The sequence below is a fragment of the Rhinoraja longicauda genome, chromosome 31 (assembly GCF_053455715.1).
Source record: "Rhinoraja longicauda isolate Sanriku21f chromosome 31, sRhiLon1.1, whole genome shotgun sequence".
Taxonomy (NCBI): domain Eukaryota; kingdom Metazoa; phylum Chordata; class Chondrichthyes; order Rajiformes; family Arhynchobatidae; genus Rhinoraja; species Rhinoraja longicauda.
The window spans coordinates 15,812,647-15,836,454 of record NC_135983.1 but is presented as its reverse complement, the minus strand read 5'-3'; the positions used below and the strand labels follow the sequence as shown (position 1 = coordinate 15,836,454).

The window sequence follows — 23,808 nt, the reverse complement described above, 5'->3', positions numbered from 1 at the left end:
GGGAGAGGGGAGGGGGGAGAGGGGAGGTGGGGAGGGGAGAGAGGGAGAGAGGGGAGGGTGCTACACCAATGCAGGAGAGGTTTGGGCCCAACAGGTCCACTTGGTTTAGTGTAAAATAAACCGTGTCCTGATATCACATCAACTGCTTTACAATCAGATAACAGAAATCGTGCCCCTCAAGGCCTGTGGTTCCTTAACATCAAGCTCCCATGGGTTATGTTGAGATATAGGTTGAAGTGGTGAGGTACTATATTGTGCAGCTTCAGGCCATCAAGAAGAGAATGATTAACTGTATATCTAAAAAGAAATTGTAGTTCTGCCAATATCTGGCTGTATTCCCACCAGGAAAGCCTGCGAACTCCAACCAGTGTTTAACACACATTTCACTGCATCAATTAAAACTCAACACAATCCGTTTGGAGAATCAGGCACAAGGTTAAATATTGTTCCTATTATTAATTTCTTTCATAACTAGCTCATTTCCTCATTTTCTGCATTGTCATTAATTTTTCTACATCGGTGGTAATTCGATCATTATTAATTTATTACTGATAGCGTCTCGAACATTTTTTTTGTGCTATCCAGAAAGATCAAAGCACACATAAGTACACAGGTAGTGCAATAGAGAAAAAATACAGATTGCTGAATATAGTGGTATGCTGAATATGTTGGTTGCTAGTGGTTGCTGAATATAGTACAATGGTATATTGTATAAACTTATTGTATAAACTTGGGAGATTGTGATTTAGTTTTTTTTTAAATATCTACATTCATTTTGTCTCATTGTTGCACTGATAAACATGCAACAAAGAACTTGAGCAGAGTAAGGAGCAGATTTTCCAAGACATTTGACAGGATTCTGTTCTTTCTGGTTCCACGCAGTACCTGTGTTTTTGTTTCAAGCTATCTGCATCTACACAGCAATCACTTAGATTTCTAGATTCTTCCTTACCTTTTCCATCTGTGGCTGACGCCTCTTGCAAATGTCTAATTGACCTACAAGTGTAACAATGAATAATAATGAGGATCCACCGGAACGCATGGAAAATATCGCATTGTCAGATCAAGCCAGCAGATACATTTAATTAAACCATTAGGCTGATGTTCAAGGTGCATAAGATTTATATTAGGACACAGAAAATACATCCTCCAATGCATTTGGAGAGCCGGCACATTGCCACGCAGATTTTTAATAAATTAAAAGCCATAAATTTTGCAATAACTTAAGAAATAACCTCTAATCCATTAAAGGGACGCCATTTTTGCTACTAATGTACCATATGGCCTCAAGCTTTGCGAGGGAAACAGCCAAGGATAGAGTAGACCACACCTTCCTCCCTCTGACCTCTGCTTGAGTGATGGCCAGACACAGAACATCACATAATTTGCTCCATCAAATGTGAAGCAAACTATTTAGTTCAATGTCATTCATGCAATTGTAAGGCGCAGAACCGCAAGCCAGGGAGGAAAAACAGTCACTGCTTCAGCTTCTAGGTACAATAATCCACCACGATTTTAGGCAAAATTGACATTTGAGGGGATCAGATTTGTGGCTTTGCTTCTACTGTGGACGTTGAGGAGATCTGGATTTATGCTTCCTGTAATGTGAAAACCCAATGCCATATTTTGCATGAAAACAATGTATATTGCAATTTAGGACAAAATATTTGCTTCTGCGTTAACTCAACCTTCATAAGAAAAGGTTGAAAAGGAGATGAAATGGAAAATGAAAGAGCTGGAAAATAGCCCTTTGCATGGAACTCAAAAGGGTTAATATGCCCTAAAGTGGAACCCTTTGCAAATTCATGGTTATCTCCACAGAATATAATGAGCAAAACATAAACTGTTGGAAGAACTCAGCAGGTCAAAAAGAATCCATGGAGTCAAGTCTTATTCTAATCATATAGTTTGGCCTGCCAGCATGTCCCACAGAAAAAGCAGCTTCATGACCTGCTAAGTAACCACATCAACCAATTTGAGCTATGATCTTCTATGGATTGTATTTTTGGTTAAACTACAAACTTGGGTTTTCCACTATTATGTTTACCTAGTATTAAAGTTATTAATTTATTATATTATTATTATAAATTTATAAGTGTGTTATTGCATTAGTGGGCCTGCTAAACAGCAGCAAGCAAGAATTTCATTGTTCCATTGCCTGCACATCTCACAATTAAACACTCTTGATTCTTTCAAATAAGTTCCTTCTCTTCTTACCATCCTTCCCCATATCTTCTCACCTCATAACTTGCCCACCATTCCCCATATCTTCTTTCCTCACAACTTTCTCTCTGCCCTAATCCTGACAAAGGATGCTGGGGCTAAAATGTTGACTGCTTCTCTTTCCACAGTGTTTTCAGCGTTTTCAGTCTGACATCCATCTTGCTTCCAGGCCCAAATACTGATGGGCATGAGTCAGATGAGCAACATCTAGTTCAGAGGCACTGAATTACAATCATACTCACCACACGACAGGGAACAGGATGGCACCACAACATAGGAGGTCCACAAGGAAGAGGATCTCCTTCCACAGTCCGTATTCAGTTGTCCCTTCCTCAGTGGACTCGATAATAATATAAGCAACATTAGCAAGGACCTAAAAAAGAAAGTGGATCTGATCATACACACACACACACAAAGCAGGGAAAACATCACTCTCCACAAAAAACGCCCAACATGAGGTACCATACTCGATTCAATGATATAAAATACATTTTATATAATTTCTCATTTAGATAGGGGTAAGAGGTTATGAGTCAGGTGAGAGGAAAATAATCTTTGCATGCACAGAATATTTGATCACCATCGAGCACCTTGGGTTGGCAGCATGGACACAATGCAGCACTCACTCTAATGTAATATTTTAACACGACAAGTACTATCCCACAGCTCCCTCTATTGGACAAGTCCAAAATCTCACTTCCCAAACCATTTGATATTTAGTCATAGTCACACAGCACAGATGCCGGCCCTTTGGCCCAACTCATCAGCACTGCCCATCCAAGACAGCCCCATATCACACCAAACCTTTCCTATTCATGCACCTGCCCAAATCTCTTTTAAATGTTATTGTACCTGCCTTAACATCTTTCTGTGGCAGGTCTTTCCACACAACCACCACCCTTTGTGAGAAAAAGTTGCCCCTCGGGTTCCTATCAAATCTTTCCTCTCACACCTTAACCTAGGCTTCTGGTTCTTGATTCCCCTCTCCTGGGAAAAAGACACTGTGCATTCACCCATCTATGCTCCTATTCCAAATTTCTATTTCACTGTCATCGAGTCATACAGCATAGAAACATGACCTTCGGCCTATCTTGCCCATGCCAACTAAAATGCCCCATCTACAGTCTGCCCACCTGCCTGCATTTGGCTCATAGCCCCCTAAACCTTTCTTATCCATGTACCTGTGCAAATGTATTTTAATTGTTATAGTTGGCGGTTCCACTACCTCCTCTGGCAGCTCATTTCATTTACTCGCCACACTGTGTGAAAAAATTGCCACTCAGTTTCCTATTAAATCTATTCCCTCTCACCTTAAACCTTTGGCCTCTGGTTCTTGATTCTCCTACCCTCGCTAAAAGACTCTGTGCATTCACCCTATCTATTCCTCAGATGATTTTATACATCTCAGACTCCTGTGCTTCAAGGAATAAAGTCCTAGCCTGCCCAACAGGCCTCCAGTTCAAAAATTAATCTTCCACCATCACCCTCTACTTCCTTCTCAGAAGCCAATTCTGTATCCAGTCAGCTAGTTCTCCCTGGATCCCATGCGATCTAAACTTCCAGAGCAGCCTACAATGTGGAACCTTACCAAATGCCTTGCTGAAGTCAGGGTTACTTCTTTAAAACTTAATCGGATTTGTAAGACACAATATCCCATGTACAAAAACCATGCTGACCATCCGTAATCTGCCCATCTGTTTATATATATTTTATTCCTCAGAATGCTCTCTGGTAACTTAACTACGACAGATGTTAGACTCACTGCTCTATAGTTCCCAGGCTTTTCCTTACAGCCCTTCTTAAAAAGAGACACACCATTGGCTACCCTCCAGTCTTCCAGCATCTCATCCTTGTCTAATAATGATTCACATATCTCAGCCAGGGCACCGGCAATTTTTTCTCTAGCTTGCCAAAGTCCCCTCAGATATATCTAATCAGGCCTGGGAGATTTATTTACCTTCATACGTTTTAGAATGCCAAGCACCTCCCCAGTCTTTTTGCCTTTCTCCACAGTAAAAACAAAGGAGAAATACTCACTGACCATCTCCTGTGGCTCCACACAGAGATGATTGCTTTGGTTTCTGAGGGGGCCTATTCGCTCTCTTGTTACCCTCTTTCCCTTAAAAAAACATCAAAGCAATCTCCAGCCCCCTTTTTACCCTCCTGATTTCCTTCCCCTAAGTATATTCCTCAGTTCCCAAAACTCCTTCAGAGATACACTTTATCCCAGCTGCCTACATTAGTGCAATGCCACATTTTTCCTGACCAGAGCCTCAACTTCTCTCGTTATCCAGGCATTGACTTCTCCAACTTTAGATAGTTCCTCTGTCCCTCTCTTCCCCTCCCCCTTCCCAGATCTCCCATGTCTCCACCTATATCCTTCCTTTGTCCCGCCCCCCTGACATCAGTCTGAAGAAGGGTCTCGACCCGAAACGTCACCCATTCCTTCTCTCCTGAGATGCTGCTTTACCTGCTGAGTTACTCCAGCATTTTGTGAATACCTTCGATTTGTACCAGCATCTGCAGTTATTTTCTTACATCCCCCACCTGCCTTGCTCTTCACTCTAACAAGAACATGCATGCCTTGAAATCTCATCATCACAATTTTAAAAGCATCCTACTTTACGTTTCTTTGCCCGCAAACAACTACCCCAATCAACTTTAGCAAGTTCTTGTCTAATATTATCAACGTCGGCCTTGCCCCAATTCATAATTTTAACTTGTGGGAGTGCCCTGTGTTTATCCATCACTAAACAGTGGTCGCTGGTCCCAAAAGGCTTACCCACAAACACTTCAGTTACTTGTCCTTCCACATTTCCTAAGTGCAGATCGAGCCTTGCCCTCTCCCTTGTAGGACCCTTTACATATTGCCCAAGGAACCTTTCCTCTACACATTTGAGAAATTGCACCTGCATAAGCTCCTGGTACAATAGCAGTCCCACTTTCTATTAAGAAAGTTAACATTTCTGACTATGACAACCCTATTAGTCTTTTAGCCACTTGCAATCTCCTAGCATATCTGTTCTAATTTCTTTGACTGTTTGGGGGTCTACAATACACTCCCAACAAAGTGATCATCCCCTTTTTATTTCTTAGCTCCACCCATATAGTCTCACTGGAGGAACCATCAGTAATGTCATCTCGGACTACTGTTGACATTCTCCTTAAACAATAAAGCAATACCCCCTATTCTCCCCCCTCCCCCCCCCCCCCCTCCTACCTAAAAAGCAGAGCAACTTCTGGTCAAACATGATAAAGCTGTGGTCAATTTTGCTAACAACTGAAAAGCAAAAATACTACAACTGCTGAAATATTATATTAAAATAGGAATTGCTGCCTGATGTGCTGGCTATTTACTATCTTTATTATTAACACACAAATCCAGCAAGAGTGCCATATTTTTCTCTCTTCACTAAACAGCCAGTGTTAAGGCACTTGAACAACGCAATGATCAGAAGCCAGACATTTGGCAGAAATGTACATTCCATGTTGCATATTATTAATACTTTCTCTACCTGGAGTGGTATAACTATCATAAAGATTTTCTTGTCTTTGTCTGATAGGATATGCTTAACAAAAGCCCAGCCAGTTCCTATCAGTGCAATCGTAATGAACAACAGGGCACCTTTCAACCTTAAAAAAACCAGAAAGCATTGTTAGCAAAGAGGATGAAACAAGGACAGTCAGTGGCTAAGGCACATTCATTAGCTGCAATGATGAAAATTATAGTTGTCAACGCAAAGTGAATCAGAAACAATGCTTTGTACATTTGCATGCTCAGTTCTATTCATGGAATTTACTGAAGATATTTAGTAAATACTGTATTTTAGTACAAACATCTAACTAACTAGAGACAGATACAAAGTGCACAAGCTCGGCTGGATCTCTGAAGAACATGAATAGATGAGATTTTGGCTCATACCCTTCTTCAGACTACTGTGGTGGTGAGGGGTGGGGGGTTGATGGGAGGTAGGGTGGAGGATGAAAGGTGAGAGAGATGGAGCAGGACAAAATCTGCCAAAAAAATAGGTGGAGAGAGGTGAGAGGGGTTTTGGACAAAGGCCACCAAGACAAAAGGTGTGAGATAAGGATTGAAGAGTTGTGAATTGTGCAGCGAGACAAAGGAATGTTGGTGGAAGGAAAGAGGGAGGAGAGAAATAGGTGCAAGACCAGGTGGGGCATTACAAAGGGAGAGGAGGGAAAAAAAGGTGTGTGGGGGAAAGAAGTTCAGGAGGGGGAGGGGGAGGGGTTGGTTGATTATCTAATATTGGATAACTCAATATTCGTAATGTTGGGTTGTAAGCTACCCAGGCAGAATACAATGTGCTCCTATCACTTATGACCTTGTGTGAGAATAGCAGTGTGTAATTTGTTCAAATCCTCCCGCCTTCCATCCACAGCAGTGCTAGTCTGATCGCCTCACTGCAGCAGTTGGCACAGGGAGGATGAAGCATGCTGATTGATCGAAAGATACAGCATGGAAACAGGCCCTTCGGCCCACCGGGTGCACGCCAACCATTGATCACACTAGTTCATTTTCCCATCCACTCCCTGCACACTTGGGGGGGAATTTGGAGAGGCCAATTAACTTACTAATCAGTCCTTCGGACATTTGTGCCTGGTCATTGTTTTCCATTTATAGTGGAGACTCTAAGAAAACAAACTTACAAATGTGTTATGTAGTACACCACAGCCCAACCCTCAATGGGGTATCCTTGAGTGGATATAAAGTGATAATCAATCTGTGGAGGGAAGGAGAGAAAAAGAAAGATATTAACTAAGCTCTTCTTGATAAACGTGACAACAATAAACCTATGCCCCAATTAGACCATAAGACATGGGAATAGGATCAGGCCATTCAGCCCATTGTGTCTACTCCACCATTCAATCATGGCTGATCTAATTTTCCTTCTCAACCCCATTTTCCTGCATTCTCCATTTAACCTTTGACACCCTACCTAATCAATACCCAATTAAGAAAACAAAATATTTCCATTTTCTCAGTTGAAAAATGCAGATAGGATGCTACCTATAATTTAAGATACTTACCATTGCGTAAAATACATGACCTGACAAAGTTAACAGGTAAAATTGGAGTTAGTAAGAAATAGTGAAGCAGATTTGGTGATAAGATGGCTCTCCATCACAATAATGGAAATAAATGCTGAAACAAAAGGAGAACCCCAAAATACCAGCTCTGAAAGGGGTTTTCTCTTTTTCCTCACCACGAAAAAGAGAAAACCCCTTTCATGCACTATTATAAAACTGGCTGCCTTGGAAATCTGGCACATAATGAATGCCAATTTTTTTCTCTCCTATTTCCAACAAAGCAAATAAATTAAGGCAAACTTTAAAGTTTCGTGTCACCAACTTTGTCTCATTGATTGAGACCAAGAACATGCTACTATAGGTACATCGGGGGAAAACTCAAAATTTAACACCAAATGATATACTGGTGTGTTTCGTAATTGTAGAGAACATATTAAATCACCTCCTAAATAATTCACAGGCTGAGTTTATTTGGATATACTATGATCTTCATTGAGATCAAAACTGAAATGATACCAGTGACTTACTGCATGAAAAACCAACGAAAGAGATTTCGTAAATGCCAGTGCTCCCATCAGCCAATGGATCTTAAAAACATCATTGCTAAACAAAAAGAATGCACGTGGTAAATACATAGATCACACTTGTAATTTTGTTTCACGAGAAAATGAATTCCAAGTCAAGCCAAAATTATTTCACATTCACAATACTTCTACTGTGAACATAAAATTCATTAAAATACTTGATTCTGCATGCAGTTTCCCCACATAAAGTATCTAATCACTACAAATGTCAGCAGGCCAAAAACCTGCTGTATCCATGCTGTATCTTTAAAAACTAAACACAACAAAAAACCTTCCAGGTGCTGGCTGGCCTGCTGAGTTCCTCCAGCTGCTCTCCTTTTTTAAATTAGGTAAATTTATGAACATGAAAGATTATCATGGTGCTACATTTATGGTTTGAGTCCAAATCCATTCTAGCCTTCATATGCTCTTTGACATACATTAAAATACTACTAAACAGTTGAGAGCAGGCACATTGCCAGGAGCACCCAAAAAAATGAACTACACTGTGTAGGATATTTTTTAGAGGAAACATTTTAATGACAATGAAGGTGGCCAATCTGTGTTGGTGCCATTTTCACATTTTTATCTCTCTAACTTTCCTATCCATGCAATGCAAACGAAAAGTAACATAGAAAAACTTAAAAACCATGTTAAAACCAAGTGAAGTTTGGAGTGCTGGAGTAACTCAGAGTCAGGCAGCATCTCAGCATCTCTAGAGAAGACAACCTTTTTGGGTCAGGGGCCTTCTCCACACTGATTATATTTGGGAGGGGTGGGGGTGGAGAAAGCTGGTAGGGGCAGGACAAAGTCCTTTAATTCAACAACTTGGTAATGAAGACTTTTTGTTGTGTTATGACCACCGAAGGAGTCTGGTAAAGATGCATTAAGCCCAGCAACAACCACAGATACTGCAACTAATAGTCACAGGGGTCACTCCCTGAACTTAGTCAGCAAGTAAATCGATTTCTAGTTTCACTGCATAACACTTTAGGATAACTCAATTCTATTTATCGAACAATATCAAACTAGCAACATGTCAGAGTCTCATAGCATGGAAACATGCCCTTCAGACCAACTTGTCCATGCAGACCAAGATACTACATCTAAGCTAGTCCTGGTTGCCCTCGTTTGGTGTCTGTCTGTCTATATTACTAAAACTCTCTGTCCGTGTGTATGTGTGTTTGTGCACACCATAACTTTGCTGCTTCGCACAGCCAAAACGGCACACCATAGCGCCACAATATTTGCACCACTTTACTCACCATTATCCTGGGCATATTATGTAACAATTCTCATTCAAATTGAAGCTACATTTTTAAAGCTACAGACATTTTAAAGTTTAAAAATTCACTTTCTAACCCATTTCCTGAAACTCCTCAGCGTCTGACGTCACAATGCTCCACATTCGACTTCATTTGCTCCTCACTCGCCAAAACAAGATGGCCGCCACCCGCGCTCAGTCATTTCCTTGCCCCTCTCGCCTCACCTCTCGTCCAGCCTCGGCCCCTCACCTCTCGCCCGGCCTCAGTCCTCCCTCGCCCCTCTCACCTCGCCCGTCCCGGCCCCACCCCGGCAGGGACTCAAGTCGGTAGTCAGCGTTGAACGCACGGGCACTGGTAAGTGCCTTTCGCCGCCAACGGCTCCACTGAGGGGAGTGGGCGTGGCGGCCGACTGGGTGGAGGGAAGAGTGGGGGTAGGGGTAGGGGTGGTGCGGGAAGAGGGGGGAGGACGACACCCTCTCCCCTTCCCTGTTCCCCCACTACGAGGAATGGGCCCAACGGGTCCACTTGGTCTAGTATCCCTCTAAACCTCTCTTATACAATAAGTAAAAATGTCTTGCCCTATCCACCACATTAACACCTATAGTCAGCTTATTAGAGTTTGTTGTAAACCGATGAAAGACATCAAGGTGTTGAGGCCAAATTCAAAGTAGAATAATACTCCAATCATTTACAGAATCTAATTTTAAAACATTGGGTCAAAAACATTTTACTTGGTCAACTCGTACAAAACCTCGCATTACTACAACCCTGCATGCTGTTCTGGACAATCCATATCTAACTGCACACAGCTGAACTTAACATCAATGTGGTAAGTAGTTGCGCGGTACCTGCGTTTTCGGAGAATATAAACCCAGACAACTCCCGCCTGGAAGAAGAAGAAAGCCATGGAGATGTAGAGTTTTGGCAGAGGGATCTCCCCTGCAGACAGATAGCTGCCAGGGTTGTATTCCACGATCGTAATCTGTAAGAAAATCAAATGTCACTGCTACAGCAATAAATCTACGATTCGATCAAGAGTTGGCTATTTTGCAGTTCTTGTCTTCAGTAGAGCATAAAATGAGGGATATTTAAGTAGGATACATAAAAGTAAGTAAAGTCAATAATTCATTTGTAATAAGACATAAATTTAAAAATGACATAAAAACTGGTGAAATGACATTCTATATACAGAGCATGTCGGGAGTTCAGTAATCATTGCCTGATAGGGGGGCATGGACCGATATTTTCACTACTTTTAAAACTTATGAGGTTGAGGATCTGACGTAGTGCAACACCCCAAAAGCAGGTATGTGAAGTTAATCAGCCTCCTCGTGTGTTAGGAGTGATGCTATGTGATACAATGTGATCCCACCACCAGCCATATTTTCCCCATCCCATACCTTTCTGATTTCCGCAGGGACCACACCCTCCATGTCTCCCGGGTTCGCTGAAAACCCTCCCCACCCAGCCCTCATTCTCCGCACTTTCTCCTGCAACCGTAGAAAGTGTGACAACTATCCCTTCACCTCCATCTTGGAATTTAAATAACCCTTCCAGGTGAGACAGAGATTGGCCTGCACTCTCATCTCCTGCATTTGGTGCTCTCTATGTGTTCCCTACATTGCTGATACCAAACACGGCCTCAGTGATGGCTTTACTGCTTTGTCCGTTGTATCTGTCTGGATCCCCTGGCTGCCAGCCATTTTAATTCCTTTTCCCATTGCCACAAAAACCCATCCTCGGACTCCCTCCACTGCCAGAATGAACCCTAACTAGGCAAACAGTACCACGTATTACACATGCGCAGTTTACAACCTGATGGCATGAACAATGAATTCTCCAATTTCAGATAATTTACACCCATCTCTTTCTCTCTTCCATCTACCTTGGTTCTCTCATGTACCCACCTCTTCCCACTACAACCACCAGCTCCCCATCACCCCAATTCTTTCTCCCTCCATCTGACCATCACCCACACAACTCTCCCACTGGATCCACTTCCCTTCCTCTGTTGTTCACATCTGACACCATCAATCCTTTTCACTTCCACTTTTCACCTTTTCATATCAGATTTCAAAATCTGCACTTTTATTTTAAATTCATCACCTCCCAGCCTCTGTTGCTATCTCCACCCTTCCCTCTCCCACCTGACTTACATCTGTAAATCAACCCCTCCTCACCTATATCCACCTACCCACCGTGTGCTAGTTATTATCCCCGCCTCTCCCCCCCATCTCTTGGCACTGGTTCTATTCTTTCAATCGCGGTGCAGTGTCTTGACCCAAAACATCAACTATCCATTTCCCACCACAAATGCTGCCTGACCCGCTGGGCTCCCCTTTTTTGTGTGCAGTAAGTGTCTGGTTTCGCAACCTCAGTTATGAAGTAATGACAACAGCTTCAACAAAGGAAAATTCAACATGCTATTGAACAACATTGTGGCAAGCAAGGATAGCCTTCTTGGCAAGCTATCAAAAGGCAGACTATCCCAACAATGAAAGAAAATGGCAGGATTTTTGCCATCTTCATATCATATCATATCATATCATATATATACAGCCGGAAACAGGCCTTTTCGGCCCACCAAGTCCGTGCCGCCCAGCGATCCCCGTACATTAACACTATCCTACACACACTAGGGACAATTTTTACATTTACCCAGCCAATTAACCTACATATCTTAAATTTAGAGTGTTAAATCTGAACCATAAGAAAACAGCATCAAATGCAAAACATAAATAATGGGACGGTCAGTATTTGAATGATAAAGCCATGTGAACCCTTGAAAAATGACTCTCTCACCATAAACAATATTTTTCTTTGTCAGGTCTTCAAGAACTTGATAATCATTTTTATGCATAGTAGTCTTTACATATTTATAAAAAGATAACTGCTTGAACTAAATTTTGATGATTTTGCTTACAAGTTCCTAGAGCTCCCTTGCTCCATGAAGAATAAAGATGTCTTTGTTGTACTTACATCCATGTCAAATTTAAAAGAGTGCAGAGTCGCTTTGTCGCTGTAGCAGTTATGGAAGTAAAGACTATAAAGCCCTTGTTCTTCTTCAGTGTTGATGGTAAATGAGAACTGGTTAAGAGAAAAACACACCAGGTTAAACAATTTGCCTCTTCGGGTAAACTTGTGCGGATATTGTTTGGCTTATGAAGTACCATCAACTTACCGTGAATGAATAAGATGTATTATTTTTCCGCAATGAAATCGTTTTCGTCACAGCCTAGAATAAGAACAGTTAATACTTTACAGCTGGTTTTCAATAGCTTCCCTAAATCTCTGAAAGTAATAATTTATGGCATAACAGTTATTCACAAGTTCCTCACAAGTTGCATAGCTTGGACAGAAAGCTTCAGTATTTATATCCATCATGCCATCATTGCATTCAAGAGAGTCAAGCACGTTTAATTGTCTTATGTACCCTCAAACGGAACAATGATATTCTTAATCTTTAAACAGTTTTAAAGGCCAGTTAATGCAATAACAGATATCATGCAAGACTGCCAAATGTAAAGATCACCTTACAGATCTAATGGTCATGGTTTTGCAGTTATCACAAGAGTAAAATTCCCAGCGTTGAATGTACAATTATTTCTCAAGTACAAAATGTGTACTTAATCATGAAAATCTAGAAGTTGCTGTGAACGATTCCCTGCTTCTCCAAAGGGTACAATGTTTAACAGTCTTCTCTTGAGTAAATGTGGGAAATCAGTTATTTTAAAGTAAAAATTCTCATTTATATTTTGTTGCAATGAGTTTTTCAACAATACAAAGTCATAATAACTGGTTAGCAAATATCAAACAATGTTTTGGATCGGGACCCTTCCTCAGAATTCTTTCCAACCCGAAACGTCGTCCATTCCTTTCACAGATGCTGTCAGACCCGCTCAGTTCCACTTGGTGTTTTGCTCAGGATTCCAGCATCTGCATTTTTTGTGTCTCCCTACTTTGCACAAATGTTGCCCACAAGTATTAAATTTTGTGCAGCTTTAGACACCAAATAATTATTTCAAAATAATGAATTTGTTTTCAATTTTCAATTGCTTTTTCGTACAATCCAATATTTATTTTGGGATTTGTAAAATGTTTATTTTAAAGCTGTATTTCTTAATTCCTGGTTTGTAGTGTGTGGTAATTCAGTGTGATTGGCTACGCAGCAAGTTTGACATCACTACTGCTATTTGTCAGAGCCTAATTGAATTTATACCCAACTAGACCAAGTGGACCCGTTGGGCCCAAACCTCTCCTGCATTGGTGCCCTCTCCTCCCCCCCTCCACCTTCCCTATCTTTCCCCCCCCTGCCTCCCCCTCCCTCCTGTCCCCTGCCCTCCCCCTCTTCCTCCCCTCTCCCCTCCCCGCCCCTCCTCCTTCCTCCCCCTCCCCTCCGTACAACCCCCCTCCCCTCCCCCTCCCCACCGCATCCCCCTCAACCCCACTTATCCTCCCCCACCCTCCCTCTGCCCTTCCCTCCCTCGCTCTCCCCTCCCTCCATAGGAGATATATTTAAACTTTAAAATGTGAATAACTTTAAAAATATAACACCAATTTCAATAAAACTACTTGCATTAACATTATCACTGTTAACATTGTCACTGCTCTTCACACTGCACTGACCCACCTTGAACACCAGGGGAGCTATGTGAGGATGCTCTTCCTAGACTTCAGCTCTGCCTTTAACAGTCATCCCGAGCAGACTGGTTACCAAACTTTCTGACCTTGGATTTTCCCAAACCATCTGCCAATGGATCAAGGACTTCCTGACCAACCGCCCCCAGACCGTCAAAATAGGCCCTCACCTCTCCTCCACCATTACACTGAGCACCGGCTCACCACAGGGCTGTGTGTTGAGCCCCATCCTTTACTCCCTCTACACTCACAACTGCGCCCCCACCCATCCCACCAACACCATCATCAAGTTCGCGGATGACACGACTGTGGTTGGACCCATCTCAGGAGGAGATGAGACAGCCTACAGGGATGAAATCCAAAGGCTGGCAGCATGGTGTTCAGTGAACAATCTTGTCCTGAACTCCTCCAAAACAAAGGAACTTATAATAGACTACAGGAAAACCAGTGCAGAACACGACCCACTCTACATCAATAGGGTCTGTGTGGAAAGGGTACCCGCTTTCAGGTTCCTGGGTACGCACATCGCAGAGGATCTTACCTGGTCTACCAACACCATTACCACAGTGCAGAAGGCTTAGCAGAGACTCCACTTCCTGAGGATCCTCAGGAAGACCAACCTGCAGGAGAAGCTCATGATGTCCTTCTATCGCTGCTCCATCGAGAGTGTGCTGGCATACTGTATAACCACATGGTATGCCAGCTGCTCAGAAAAGGACAGGAAGGCCCTTCAGAGGGTCATCACGACGGCACAGAAGATCATCGGCTACCCACTGCCCTCCCTGGAGCACCTGTTCAGCCTACGCTGCCTCAGTAGAGCAGGAAAAATAATAAAAGACCCATCCCACCCCGGCCACCGTCTGTTTGTTCTTCTGCCCTCTGGTCGACGTTTCTGGTCGATCAAATCCCGAACAAACAGACTCAAGAACAGTTTTTACCCCAGGGCCATACGAGAACTGAACACTACTTTCTGCAATAGGTCACACTGTTAAAACTTTTGTATTTAATATATTGGTATTTATCTGTTTTGCATTTATTGCATATATGTTTTTACGCACCGTCAGGATTGCTATTTTTTAATTTCGTTGTACTTGCTGCAACGACAATAAATTAATATTATTATTATTATTATTAAAGTGACAACGATTATTAAGGTGGGCCTAAAATTGTTGCGCTATCATGTACTGTTTTGGCTGTAGTTCAGTCACAAACAAACAAACGAGTTTTAGTATATAGATGTTTGGAGAAGGGAAGTTCATGTCACAGAAATTGCTGATAGGAAATGATTTTTGACATGCAAACTGAGCACTGGTACTTTATCACTGACCACAAAATTCAGACTACTAAAAACTGTAATTAATAATTTTAATTACATTTGTTCTGCCATGACCCTCAAGATGGAAATCAGACTGATATTTCACTACATTGCTCATAGTATGTAGGTGGTAGAAACTGGATCTAATAGGAATGTAGGGTGAATAACGTGGGACTAGTGTTAATGGGTGCAAGATGGTCGCCTAGACCCGGTGGGCCAAAGAGTCTGTTTCTGCCCTGGGTCTCTCTCTGACTCTCATGTCTGATAATAACACATCAGGAGATAATGTTTGATCCAACATTTATTTTAAAAACTGCACGCCTTACATTGCTTCAAACGAAAATATAAAAACAAACCCTTATCACTAAAGTGACAATCAAAGAAAAATAAACTTTTTTTTTAAAACACACAATAAATTTACTGACCTTTGGTTCAACTGCATTATCCTGAGATTTTGATTTTTCTGCAAAGAAAACAAAATGTTTCCTTACTATAAGAGTCATTAATAGTTTCCATTTTAACTTAGTGAAATCTTTCCAAAAAATATTCCTCCAGTTTTTACGCCTAGGATCTCAATAAAAATAGGAAATTAACATTAAAACTTCCAGGTCATAAACTCAAAGCAGTAATAATAATAATAATACATTTTATTTATATAGCGCTTTTCATATACTCAAAGACGCTTTACAGAGATTTTGAGAACATAGGGGAAATGAATAAATAGATAAATAAGTAAATAAATAAATGAACAGAGAAAGGAGACAGAAGGTGAGGTGACCTTCAGTGGTTGAAGGCAGTACTGAACAGGTGAGACTTCAGCGATGTTTTGAATGTGGTGAGTGTGGGGGAGTCTCTAACGGTTTGGGGTAGTGAGTTCCATAGGGTGGGAGCAGCGATGGAGAAAGCCCTGTCCCCCCAGGATCTGAGTTTAGTCCGGATGTGGGGGGATAGGAGATTGGCAGCGGCAGAGCGGAGGGTGCAGGTGGGAGTGTACCTGTGGAGGAGGTCGGTCAGGTAGGATGGGGCCAGGTTATGGAGGTAGATAGCAACACTCTGGTGCAGTATGAGAGCCATCACTGTGCCACACCAGATATCAAATTTTCTTACTAGTTATTCAAAGCTGATACACTAATCAGCCAAAGATTTTTTTCTTTGTTTGCTGTCCTCATTTTAAGGGCCTTGCCAACATGCAGAATGACTAAAAACTGACCTGGGATCTTTCCCCACCTCCATCCATGTTTTCCAGTTTCAGTAATACACTCAGCATCAGAACACATTACAGCCTCGAAACTTTATATATAGATACAGCTAATGACGCAAACATCTTTGATAGGCTGAATGCCTCCATACTCCTTGACCAAAGGAGCCAAGGAGAAACATGTTTCCATTTCTTACCTTTCTGCACTTCCACAGCCTTCACTGATGTTTCATTCCCCTTAGCTTTTCCAGCTTGGTTAGATTCACCCTGGGCGTTCACCTTGCTGGCTTTTTCTTCTAATGACGGAATCCCTCTTGATCCAACATCACTGACCTGTGGCTGGTTGCGGCCCGACGTCAGAACTGTAATACTGGGAATCAACAAGAGATGCAAATTGAACACCAGGGAGCAAGAAATCTGCTGTCACTGATGATCCCAAAGCCAAGATTTGATTTGCCATGTACTCACTGTTGTGTTTGAAAGTCAATAAGGAAACGCGTGACAGGTGTTTCAGTAGATGGTCTTTTGTTCAAAAAGCAAAAATCAACCTCATCTTCCTGATAAAAACAGAAATAGTAGGACTAAAAGTTTGTTTCTAACCTAGATGAATTACCACATAGGAAAACAAGTAATAGAATCAGGAAATGGTCACAATGATATGACCACAATTGCTCATTCCTTAACCCTACTTTTCCAGACTGCCTCATACATCCTATTCCAGAAACATCAAGAATTCTATTGCTCTCAGCCTAAAACGTACATGAGATTTCAAAACCCGTGAGTCCAGAATACTACAATCCTGTGAATAAAGAAACTTCTCCTTGTCAAAACACAAAGTGCCACAGGAAGTCAGCAGGTCAGGCAGCATCTCTGATGGGGATAGATAGATGACGTTTCATGTTGGGACCTTTTAGACTGATTGAAGTGCTTCATCTTGATACCACTTGATGCAAAATACTATTTACCAAATACCCCCTCACTGTTTCCGTGCTGTATCTCTAAACAAAACCAAACTAATAACAGTACAGATAGGAGGGAAACTCAACACTGATGCTTTACAAAGTTCAACAAACTACTTACTCACACTCACTGAGGTTGCAAAGTTAGAATGACCATTTGTGCAAAAGAATACATACATCGTTATTTTAAAAGAACCAAAATAAAATCAATGTTAATTGCAAACTTCATCCGACTTACCAGATAGGATGAGAAACCATCATTCTTGGTTCGGTCCAAACTTAGCCCCAACTGAAACATTAAGAAATGTTAGTACATGAGGATGAAACGGAAAAAGAACCAAAAATATGTATTTGTATGGTATCCTATATATCAGAGGATAAGTCCAAGCATTTCACAACATAAATAGTTGGGATAGGCCCTCCAATCACTTGTGTCTGTATTGCCATTGGTGATTGATCTGACCTTGGTCTTAGACTCATTTTGCAGCTGTTCCTCAGTACTCCTACTGGTTCCCAAAAATCCAAACCTGACTCTTGAATATGTTCAATGACTTGACCTCCACTTACCTCTGACATGTACAATTCTACATGCTTACAACCCTCAGTGGGGTAATGCTTCCACATCTCCCTCTTACATCAGTGGCCCCTTACTTTGAAATTATACTCCCCACCTCCCATGTTCCAGTTTTCTTCATGAGGAGAAACATTCCATCAGCATCTGTTCTGCAAGTCATCTAATAATTTTATACATTTTGTGAAGATCACCCCTCTTTCTTTTATTCTCCAATTCATAAGTCAACCTTTTCATCCTGGAACACAATAAAATGATTGTTTGCTGAACTATTATCAATTCAAGAATCCTTCAGAAAGGAGACCAAAATAGTGTGCAGTACTCCAGGTGTGGGCAGCTGTAGCAAATGTCACCCAAATGCCAAATACTGTAGAAACAAAGATTAGAATTCAAGAGTTGTGGATTGTGAAGCTAAGGGAAAGAAAGTAGTGAGGGGCTGGAGTGGAGGGGAGATATAAGTGAAAATTCACAAGTTCACGTTCTAGGAGTAGAATTAGGCCATTCGGCCCATCGAGTCTACTCCGCCATTCAATCATGGTTGATCTATGCTTTCTAATTCTATTTTCCTGCCTTCTCCCCATAACCCTTGACACCCGTTCTAATCAAGAATTTGTCTATCTCTGACTTAAAAATATCCAGACTTGGCCTCCACAGCCCTCTGTGACAATGGGTTCCACAGATTAACTACCCTCTGCCTAAAGAAGTTCCTCCTCACCTCCCTTCTAAAAGAGCACCCTTTAATTCTGAGGCTACGACCTCCGGACTTAGACTCTCCCACCAGTGGAAACATCCTTTCCACATCCACTCTATCTATGCCTTTCATTATTCTGCAAGTTTCAATGAGGTCCTCCCGCAACCTTCTAAACTCCTAAAAACACCTAAACCTCTAAAAGTTAGGAAGGGAAGGGGGTGGATGGGAGGAAGGAAATCTGAAATGAAAAAATAATTTTTTTGGAAAGACTCAGCAGGTCAGGCAGCATCCGTGAAGAGAGAATTAAATTATCATTTCACGTTGATGACAATTCATCAGCGTCTGAGGATTATCAACCTAAAATCCCAATTTTTTGTTTCTCTACATTGAAGCTTCTGACCTGCTGAATATTTCCCCTTTCCCTTCCATCACCTTTGCAATAAATGCCAATATTCACCCTGCGTTTCCTAACCCCGTCCTCGACCTGCACGATGTCTTTCTGTAAAATTCAAAGTAGCAAATTTCACTTTAACTCTGCTAATTTCCAATATTCAACGCAATTAAAGCAATGGAAATTCCTCAGATTACAAAAATTGCAGTATTCTCTTGGCAATTCCTTGGTATTTGTTGTCTTTTAAGGTGATTACACAAGTATCTGATGTGGAACAGATAACCTTTACAGGGCAGGTTGACTGGATTGTTGTACACTTGTGTTGCTGCTTGGATATGCCACCACATGTCCAGGGAGAAACTCTGGTGCTCAGTGCATTCTTGGATCATTCCCAGCAGCTTGATAGCTACCCTGACACTTAAATAATTTAATCTTGATTTAATTAAACTGATTAATGAATCAAGATAATGAAATAATAGAACAAGAGACCCTAAATTGTTTCGAGTCATTTTGCAATGAAGACATTGGGATTGTTGTAGGAAAATAGTGCAACAGTAACAAACTATACAGAATTACTATAAAATTACAATTGAAAGTCCAAGCATGGTTTGACCTCAATTGTTCCCTGAACGTGAACAATGGAGTCAAAACTAAACTTACCGCAGCGCCTTCAAAATGTTTGAAATCAAACTCCTTTAGAGTCAAACTGGTCATTTCCACAGACATATTTCCATCCTTGAAGAAACCAAATGTGTTTAAATTGACCTTTTGCCTCACATCATCCTGCAAAGAGAAAAGGCCTTTCTGTAAATTACTGCAATAATTTTCCACAATCAGAAGAGAATATTAAACACGTGTACAGATAATCCATTGATTACAACTACAGTATTAGTATGTATTTATCTTGAAATCAACAGTTGCAGTAAAATATTTAATGGAACAAAAATTATAATCGTTCCAATCCCAAGTACAGCAACATTCATTTAAAAATATATATTTTACCCCATATCCTGTACAAGCATTTACACTGCAGATGACAAATCGTCCTTATTGAAAAACCACAATTAAATACTCCAAGAAGCCCTGATACAATGAAATGTTCTGACATTTTCAAGTGAGCAGATTAATTCGGTGATCCTGACTACAGGTGCTTGTCTGTGCGGAATTTGTGCGTTCACCCAGTGACCTGCATGGGTTTTCTCCATGATCTTCGGTTTCCTCCCACGCTCCAAAGACGTACAGGTTTGCAGGTTAATTGACTTGGCATTAAAATGTAAATTGTTCCTAGTGTGTGTAGGATAGTGTTAGTGTGCGGGGTTTGCTGGTCAGTGAGGACTCAGTGGGCCGAAGGGCTTGTTTCCGTGTTGTATCTCTAAACTAAATTCAAATTTTGTGCTCTTGGGGAATAGATCAGATGAAGCCATCTAAGGTTGACTTCAAGGAATCAGAACACATCGTGCAGAACTTAGCTATATTTAGAAAGACAACAATTTGTAGTTAACTTATCGTTAACACTAGACGTCAATATGAACTGCTGGATTGGTTTTGATAAAAGGATCAGAGAAAGATTTCTCAGAATATTTTACATTTGTTGCTCCTGGCTTTTTCAACTTTCTCCAGAATTGTAATGGCTACGGGCAACAATTTGGGGGAATTATGAAGTAACAACAGTGGTTCATTCTCATGGTTTGGAAACAGCTACTCTTATCCTGCCTGTCAATTTGTTCCTGCTTGGGAATATTTATGTAATGCAAGGATCTCCTGAATATGCTTGCACTTTAAATCCGACACCTTGTAATGAATCCATAACCCCCAAATCCACTTTGTAGTCAAAGAGATACTGATTATGCAACGGTCCCAAGCTATTTTAAGATGACTTTGCAAAATAAGTGTTTTTGGTTGCAAGGGAAAAGCTCAGCAAGAAAGGTTGAAAAAGATTGCATCAAACTTTTTTTTTTAAAGCATTAATCGTGCAAAGACAGGTGCCCGATCAAAACTTTGGACAAAATATAAAAATAACAAAATATGAGAAAAATAATAATAAACAAGATAAAATCAGGCTTTGGTGAAATGAAGGTCACCAAAATGTAGATTGAAAAGTTAAATTTTGGTCTTATAGAAAATCTATGTGTACAATCTAATAGAAAATGGGACTAGGGAATTAAAATGGAAAATAAGGAAATGGTAGATTAAGATAGATATTTTGCATAGTATTCTATGTAACATCCCAGAAATAGTCGATAAATCTGGAATTAGAAGAGAGGGAAAATTTCAGGAAAATTATCATCATGGAAATGTATTAAACTATTAGAGCTGCAGCCTGTCAGATCCCTGGGTTTTGATGTTTCACCCTCTGGTCTTAAAAATGGCTCAACGGGTAGTTGTTACACAGCTTTTAATTTTCCAAAATTCCCTAGATTTGGTGAAGGTTGCATTACTTTGTAAGTTAACATTGCAACGTCATTATTTAAATCTGGAAGAAGACAGAGAGCAAGAATTGAATGGCAAGTGAGATTTAACATCTGTTATTGAGATAGTTAAAGATGTTAGAACAGGGCTCATGAAAAATTGCAACATATCTGGACAAGCTCACCATAGCTTTGCGATATGATGATCAAACATGTTTGGCCAATTAATGAAGTCCTTTGAACATATGTTGTGGTTAAAGACGAACTTAAGGATGCATCACACCTAGATTTCCAGAAGGCTTTTGATAAAGTACTACACCAAATATTATCGCAGAAAATAAAATCTCATATCGCAGCAGATAACATATTTGAGTCATAGAAGATTGCCTGGCAAATAGGAAACAGGAAATGAGGTATAAATAGGATTCTTCTAGGTAGTCAAGATGTAATGAGTGATACACCACAGGGACGTGCAGAGATGTTGTTTTTACAATTTATTTAAATTATCTGGGTGAAGGCACAGTGACACACCAGCAGAGTTGCTGCCTTACAGCACCAGGGCTCGGGTTTGATCCTGGCTAAGGGGGCTGTCCGTACAGAATTTGTACGTTTCCACTGCAACCACGTGGGTTTTCACTGGATGCTCTGGTTCCTTCCCACATTCCAAAGAAGTGCAGATTCGTCTATAAATTGCCCCTCGTGTATAAGATGCAAAATTGGGATAACATAGAACTAGTGTATGGGTGATCAATAGACAATAGGTGCAGGAGTAGGCCATTCAGCACTTCGAGCCAGCACCACCATTCAATGTGATCATGGCTGATCATTCTCAATCAGTACCCCGTTCCTGCCTTCTCCCCTGACTCCGCTATCCTCGTTGGTCGATGCGCACTCAGTGGGCCAAAGGGACTGTTTCCACGCTGTATCTCTAAACAAAACCAAATAGTTTGCATGCTAAATTTGATATTAATACAAGATAGACAAGAAGGCAGATTGTGAAGAGGACATAAGGTGGCTACAAAAGTAGATTAAATAAGCAAGCAAATACCTAAAAAAAGTGTATTTTAGGAAGGTTTTAAATTAACTGTTTTGGTGGGAACAATAAAAAAGGCAGACTACCTAAATAACTGAATATGTGGATTTTAAAATGATTTTGTTCTCAAAATTGCCCATTTTGTAGGATTTAGTTTACTCAGTCACAACAGTCAACACATGAGACATTTGAAATCACATGTGACACACTTTGGAAAACAATCAAAACTGAAGATGCTAGAATCTGAAACTAAAACATAAATGCTGTCAGAATCCAGTCAATCAAGTGGCATCCGTTAAAAAGAGAAAACCGGGGATGGGGGGGCGCGGAGGAGAGTGACAAAACATGATCTTTCATGACAAAACATGATACATGATCTTTCATGACAAAACATGATACATGATCTTTCTTTACACAGATTCTACCTGGCTGAATTCTTCCACCCGTTGTATTTTTCTTTGGATATTCATTACCAGCAGGTTGAGCTTGTCAGTTCTGCCAAATCAGTGGAATGACTTGCTACACTATTTTTGCTTACTCTCACAGGACTCCCATGTGACGTGGTATAAGAGGGTGCTCTTGCAAACAATGCAACTGAAGGTCAATAAGAGTGAGGATGTTTAGAAGGGGTAACATCTAACAGATGGAAAGGGAATCAAATATCAAGTTGATTATGATCTCGTTGGTGAGCATGCATTTGGAGTATTGCATTCCGTTTTAGTCATCCTGCTGTAGGAAAGATGTAATTAAGCTAGATAGTGCAGGGAACATTTATGAGGATGTTGCCAGGACTTGGGGGCCTAAGTTATAGGGAGAGGATGGGCAGGCTTGGGCTTTATTCCTTGGTGCACATAGACTGAGATCTTATAGGCATATTAATATGGATAAGGTGAATGTGTAGAGACGTTTTGCCAAAGGTAGGGGGAATCAAGTACTGGAGTTAGAGAGTCATAGTCATAGTTGATAGGTTTAAGGAGAGAGCGGTAAAATTTAACATGCAACTTTTTGATACAGAGAATAAAGGTTATATGGAATGAGCTGCCAGTGGATGTAGTTGAGACACGCAACATTTGAAAGACATGTGGACAGGTACATGGATAGGAAAGGTTTAGAGAGACATGGGCCAAATGGAATACCCTGGTCGGCACGGACATGTTGGGCCGAAGGGCCAGTTTCTGTGATGTATGCTGCACTGTGTTCACGTTATTCCGACGTGGAGGAGCGCTGTCCCGCGTTGAGGGGAGCTGTGCGGGTGAAGGCGGTCAGACAGGGCCAGCTGTCTGGGTCGATGTCAAGCTGCCTCCCTCCGGCGTTTACTACGTTTCCAAGGCCGGCTGCAGAAGGAGCAACGCCGATGCAGGAGCTCGGACCCTTACCTTGAGGATCAGATGATGTATCCGGCCGCGGACCGAGGTCAGCCACAACAACCACTGCAGGAGCATCCAGCTCCGGCTCCAACCCACAACCCAACCCGCCGCTGCCATACTGTCAACAACGTCACCAC

General features: G+C 41.2%; 1 protein-coding gene across 2 annotated transcripts in view; it reads right to left on the bottom strand.

The window, feature by feature from the left end:
* Positions 1-23,808, bottom strand: part of gpr107 (G protein-coupled receptor 107) — an 83,279-nt gene extending 59,471 nt beyond the window's left edge. The window contains exons 1-14 of one of the 2 annotated variants that reach the window (XR_013549206.1): positions 23,681-23,783; positions 19,524-19,646; positions 17,449-17,499; positions 16,720-16,808; positions 16,449-16,621; positions 15,479-15,516; positions 12,282-12,335; positions 12,080-12,187; positions 9,949-10,082; positions 7,800-7,875; positions 6,892-6,965; positions 5,739-5,856; positions 2,466-2,596; positions 953-996 (exon numbers count right to left, since the gene is read on the bottom strand). Coding sequence is in view for 1 of the 2 variants with exons in the window: in XM_078426338.1 (XP_078282464.1) it covers positions 953-996; positions 2,466-2,596; positions 5,739-5,856; positions 6,892-6,965; positions 7,800-7,875; positions 9,949-10,082; positions 12,080-12,187; positions 12,282-12,335; positions 15,479-15,516; positions 16,449-16,621; positions 16,720-16,808; positions 17,449-17,499; positions 19,524-19,646; positions 23,681-23,788 (1,321 nt within the window). In the remaining variant the exon portion in view is untranslated. Of the gene's footprint in view, positions 1-952; positions 997-2,465; positions 2,597-5,738; positions 5,857-6,891; positions 6,966-7,799; positions 7,876-9,948; positions 10,083-12,079; positions 12,188-12,281; positions 12,336-15,478; positions 15,517-16,448; positions 16,622-16,719; positions 16,809-17,448; positions 17,500-19,523; positions 19,647-23,680 lie in introns of both variants that reach the window. The other variant, XM_078426338.1, reaches the window with a different exon arrangement.